We start from the raw sequence: 6,400 nt of genomic DNA on the forward strand, positions 1-6,400 counted from the left end.
ATGTAATTATATCATACAAATGAAAATCATGTAGAAAACTCATATCACGCACACTCGCACACACCAACCCACGCGCACACAGACACAAACGTTAAGATTCATTTGGCTAATTCTAACATTTGCTCCTGATAAATATGCAGCAGAAAAGTAAACATGACTATCACTTATACACATGTATATTAGAAACAATTTCATTATAAAAAAGATTATATAAATATATATTAAGACAAATTATTATTTTCTGTATTTTTAAAATATTCACTTCAGATTCACATGTTAAAATGTTTGTATCAATATTTATTTATTAATATTAATTATCTAATATTAATTATTCTAAAATCCATACTACAATATACTTTTCATGCAACTATTGATTATGAAAATAGAAAAAATGAAACTAAACAAATATACACATATATATGATAATGTCTCATTATAGAATAATTTATTTACGGATAAACATCAAAGGGAAGCTACTCTGATATGCACAATAAAGTAGTTCTCTATTGTTTAGTTTTCCTTGTAAGAGAACACATAAAAATGACAGTAGGTTACTAATTAGTTTAGCTCTTCGAAGAGTAGTTTTAAAAAGTGTGTTTTAAATGTTTTTAACAAACAACTACTGAAACTGTAACTTTTTTAAATTGCAAGTCAGTAAACAATTATGATGATGATAAAATAATATTATGTCCTCTTTGCTTTTGCAAAAAAAAAAAACAACATATAATATGTTTCCTTAAATTGCTTTATACTACAGATAATATTTTCAGTTATTAAAGACATTTAGACATTTTTTATATAAAATCTCCATGCACTGTATATCACTATATCTATCAATCGATTCATTACAGTAAAATCTTTGAATTGCAATTCATATAGCAGGTATAGATGTCTACCATATCATTAAGTGCTATGTCTGAATTTTAAGCCAAACTTTCCTACTTCGTCAATCATTGTATCAATTTTCTGGCTCTGTTCCAGTGTAAGACGATCTCTCCAGACACCGGGTTTACCTGGAACAAAAGAAAATATATCAAAATAAAGCATGGCCTTCTTCACAACATAATTATGAGGGTTATTTGGCATTTATACTTTTTTCTTGTTGCCAGGTTTAATTTTTGAAAATGTAAAGTGTAACCGACGTAAACAACAACACATAAAAAAGTACAGTAAGGAATAATTCCATCAATCAGTGCCGTTAACAGGTGATTTAGATAGTACAATTATGAATTCAAGTGCAAAGTCTGCAGCTTTCTTCGTGTCTCATGTTTTAAATGGAGGAGTAGACTTAGACCATCGAAACCTTTTTTGGTAAAGAAACTTTTGGACCAATATTTATTATTTCAAAGTAGTTACAATTTTAATGGCTTACTTTGGCTTACAACATTTTCAAATAAGCCTTTTTGGGGCTTCTTTGAGGATTCAATTTCACTCTACCTCAAATGCCAAATTAGCAATTTTACCCTAGTTTGTTACATACAGTATTTTAGCTATACCCTGAAGAACTTGCAAATTATTACCAGTTCCTAAAGTTTTTATTTTCAGTCTCTTTACATGATTTATAATTTGGATAGAACACATTGTATGCATCTTATTCATAAAATGTATAATAGGGTCCTCAAAATGTATGTCATGATATTGGATTTTGGAAGTTGCAAAACATATGGTTCGTTGCATTTGAACTAAATCGGACCGATTGGAAACAATATAACAATTTTCCTAACTCCAGGCAACAAACTGTTTGTTTCACACCTTTGTATAGAATTGTTTAAGTATGTCGGAGGTTTTGCATTGCTTAAATATCTATACGCACCTTTGTTGATAAAAACGCCATCAGCATTTGGGTTCAAATCTTTGATATCTTTATAACAGTCATAATTAACCATTGGATTACTGCGCATTGTATCGACATGACAACTCTCAGCAATCTTTAAAATGTCCTCCTCTTTCAAATGACGCCCTAGAAAATTTGCCATACGCTTTATGGCAGCAACCATATCCTGTTCACATACAATAAAGAATAAGTAAATTCAGTCATGCCGTGTCCCTATATAGCGAGATTCTAGCAAATTAGTTGTGTTCTGATGTTATACAAATCGAGTTTCAATGTAAAGCTAAAGGATAGAGATAAAAATTGTAACGCAAAGTCACTATATTTGTTAACTAATGTAAACTATATTATTGTATAATTGCATTAAATAAAATAAAGAAAATAATTGGAAATAAAACAAAGTATCGGTATGCATAATTTTGAAACAACAGATAACAGAACTGTGTATTTCTCAGCCTTATACAAACTTCAATGAACAAGTAAAGTCTAGTAATATTTAATATAAAAGATCTAGGGTAGATCAGCGTATAAGATCTAGGATAGATCACCATATAAGATCTAGGTGAGATCACCCTATAAGAACTAGCGGAGATCCCAGTATAAGATCTAGGGTAGATCACCCTATAAGATCTAGGGTAGATCACCATATAAGATCTAGGGGAGATCACCCTATAAGATCTAGGGGAGATCACCCTATAAGAACTAGCGGAGATCCCAGTATAAGAATCTAGGGTAGATCACCCTATAAGATCTAGGGTAGATCACCATATAAGATCTAGGGGAGATCACCCTATAAGATCTAGGGGAGATCACCCTATAAGAACTAGCGGAGATCCCAGTATAAGATCTAGGGGATCTCCCAGTATAAGATCTAGGGGAGATCCCAGTATAAGATCTAGGGTAGATCCTAGTATAAGATCTAGGGGAGATCAGCGTATAAGATCTAGGGGAGATCACCCTTTAAGAACTAGCGGAGATCCCAGTATAAGATCTAGGGGAGATCCCAGCATAAGATCTAGGGTAGATCCTAGTATAAGATCTAGGGGAGATCCCAGTATAAGATCTAGGGGAGATCCTAGTAAAAGATCTAGGGGAGATCCCAGTATAAGATCTAGGGGAGATCCCAGTATAAGATCTGGGTAGATCCTAGTATAAGATCTAGGGTAGATCACCATATAAGATCTAGGGGAGATCACCCTATAAGATCTAGGGGAGATCACCCTATAAGAACTAGCGGAGATCCCAATATAAGATCTAGGGGATATCCCAGTATAAGATCTAGGGGAGATCCCAGTATAAGATCTAGGGTAGATCCTAGTATAAGATCTAGGGGAGATCAGCGTATAAGATCTAGGGTAGATCAGCGTATAAGATCTAGGGGAGATCACCCTATAAGAACTAGCGGAGATCCCAGTATAAGATCCAGGGGAGATCAACATATAAGAATTTTTCAGTGTTTTACCTCCACAACAACTTCATACTGTAGAAAAAGTACATTGCTGTCATTTTTATGTTCCCAATATTCTTGCACATGTCTTTGCCATGGACATCGGTAAAGTTCTATGAGATTGAAATTAATTTATCTTAATGTGTTTTCAATGAGATATTAAACTAAAAATCATTTCACACTGTTGCAAATCTTGTTCAATATAGACTTTTGATGCCCGTTCTTTATATTGAAATGTGTGCAGAGTTAAGTGAGCGTCATATTACAACGTCATGTCATAGTTTGTAGTATTTTTGACAATATTACGCGATTATTCTTAATACAATATCTACAAGAAAACGTTAAATTAAAAGATAATTAGTTTTTATAACTAAAATTGAACCTTTACCAGTGCATGTTTTACAAATTCACCAAAACATTTCATTATTGAAAAAAAATATTAACATTCTCGCAAATATTTTACCATAATATATCAAACCAGACAACAATTTTTATAAGTTAATACATGTGGATCGGTGAAATGACCTTCACCATGCTCCTAAATATAGCACGTATTGATTTTCGGTGTAATCAAATAAAACTGTATAGCACACAAGAAGTATTTTGTTAACTGTACGGCATCGAAATCAATGTCTGTTATGTAATAAAACAATGTGATTAAAAAAAAAGAAATTCTAACAAAGAAAAAATCAAATCGCATTTTTAATAACTTACTAATGCCTTTAACGAAACAATGGACGAAATCGTCAAATGTAGAAAATTCCTCCTCCAGCATCTTCGCATAATCCATAAATCGATAATACGAAATAACGACGTCCTTTGGATTGCGACAGATATATACAATCTGTTAAAGAAACAAAAACGTATTTGACAGAAATATTTGTACAGCATCAAATTACATTGTCTTATAAATTCGTATATGTAAGCTTAAAAAACAGAACTTTGTAATGATAATTTATAAATAATTCATCTAATTCGCAGACACCAATTGACAAAGTTTTGACAACGTTACCTGCTTTTTTTTCGACGACGTCAGTTAACAACAATTTCAGTTCGCGATATACCCAGCAATTAATATTCTATTTTCTATTTTAAGTTTCATTTACTTTGCGCTTAAACAATACGTTCAGTTTTAATATAACACTATATCAAGCAATCCCGTTCCTATTAAAGACATGGTTACTACTTGGATATTTTGATATTATAAATAGAAAAAATGACTCCACTCAAGAGAAATGATAGTCATGCATTGAGCATCCGATTTCTTTATTACTTACGCGAATTTGTAAGAATAGGCAAATTAATACATATTTTACGTTTTCGTAAAAGCCGACAGGCTTACATATTATGTGTAAGAAATAGCCCAAAAACACTTGAAATAAAAAGAGTGTTATTCCGCAATTGTGTTTGGGAATATTTATTATAAGTATTACATTATTATCCAATCCAAATAAAATTTGACCTTTTCCGTTTAGTCGTTTGCTAGGACAAACAGTAACAAAACTGGTCAGTAAATTGTGGCGTTCTTACGGCGACCATAACCAGTACTGTTCTGAAAACACCGGGTTTTTATATTGACACTATGTAGATACCGTATATTTTTCACTGTTAACGCACATAAATTGTCTTGACATACGAATGACGAATTCATGGCGATCCTAGAGCGTTTGCAGTGTGACCAGGTAGTTTAAATACGACTATGTTGTTTCAAGGACTTTCTTGTTGTCTCTGTGAGGACGCCACATAACCGCAAAAGTCGCCACAAAGTCCTAGTACATACCCTAAGAACATAATGTCGCATATCAAGTCCGTAAGAACACCATAGGAACGCTAAATAAGAACGTTGTGTAAACGCACAAAGCATGACGCCGGTTTGACGACGTCCTGAAATAGGCATTTGTTTATTCTTTAATTTTGTAAGTCGCCGTTATATCGCCATGCGTGTGTGACGGAGGAATAGTTATTATTATAACGCCAGACATTTTATTCGTCAGCATTATAGTTTTGATGTGAAAAAATATAGATGTCACCTTTCCTTTTCCGTTACGCAATTGTTCCGGAAGTAGCGAATAATGCAAATGTGACTTAATCATTCTTGGTGATGCTCGCCTCTCGTGATTTTGTAATCCTGTGAACTCTGAAATCATGATGAGTATTTCATAATTCCCATTCTTTTCACTTATGCCGGTCTTTTTTACATATAACGTGTGCTTCTTTTACATTTGAATTATATAGTTATAACTTATAAAGAATGCAATCGATATAATATATATGAGATTTATGTATAGAGAGAATCAATTTCACTTCAGATATTTACATCAAATGTGTGTTTACTTAAATCAGTTCCTTGTTTTCGCTGATACACATAGTGCTTCTTGCTTATAGCTACATAGTTATTTTAAATCATGTTGAGATAATGTTAAAGAACGTAAGACCCTACTTCATTATTTCATACAAACATAACCCAGTTAGAAACAAATGAGCAGCACGCTTCCACGCACGTACCTTTAAACATAGTTATTCCGTTATTAACCTCTGCATGTTCTAGTAACTGAGGAAAGCGTTTCTCCTGCGGCACTGTTTTAGCCGTGTCAAAATCCAGTGTCATTATATGGTAGACAAGCTCTTGTGTCATAGTTGTACCTGTGTTTATAGGAACAATGAAAAAACCAGGAACCACAGTATTATTCAAACGTTAACTACAAGTTGACCTCAGAAACATTCCTGTAATAATAATTGTCTGGCAACGTGCGGTAAGCCATCCCTTGACATGAACTTTTGTTCAGCGCAAACTTAAAAACACTTTGTATTTATAGACTACAAATGTGTTAAAATAACATTCAATTTAAAGATCTTGTAACACAATTTTTTATGGTTTTATATCATAAATATGATGCTTAAATTAGGATTTATTAATATTGTAAGTTCCAACAAGAACTGTCGGAGGACAGTAACGCTCGACTATTCGAAAAGTTGTCACAAGTGTGTTTCTGCTTACCTATATGAAAAAATTGTCCAAAAAGGTACAAAAGCTTGTTATTAAGATGTTTTATCGAGTAAATCAGTGCTTTATTATTATAACATGTATAAAATGCATAAAATTGTTCAAAAAAGGCACAAAC

At 32.7% G+C, this 6,400-nt stretch overlaps 1 protein-coding gene across 1 annotated transcript; it reads right to left on the reverse strand.

The window, feature by feature from the left end:
* Window positions 1-380: 380 nt before the first annotated feature.
* On the reverse strand, window positions 381-5,920 carry LOC132758634 (amine sulfotransferase-like). The gene is made up of 6 exons (XM_060750326.1): window positions 5,784-5,920; window positions 5,309-5,415; window positions 3,993-4,122; window positions 3,294-3,391; window positions 1,814-2,000; window positions 381-1,013 (listed from the first exon to the last, which is right to left on the reverse strand). Exons 1-6 carry the CDS (start codon window positions 5,911-5,913, stop codon window positions 904-906), a joined length of 762 nt encoding a protein of 253 aa, XP_060606309.1. The 5' UTR covers window positions 5,914-5,920; the 3' UTR covers window positions 381-903.
* Between the last annotated feature and the right edge of the window lie 480 nt (window positions 5,921-6,400).

This window comes from Ruditapes philippinarum, unplaced genomic scaffold (assembly GCF_026571515.1).
Source record: "Ruditapes philippinarum isolate M1 unplaced genomic scaffold, ASM2657151v2 ctg13448_1_1_1_1, whole genome shotgun sequence".
Taxonomy (NCBI): Eukaryota; Metazoa; Mollusca; class Bivalvia; order Venerida; family Veneridae; genus Ruditapes; species Ruditapes philippinarum.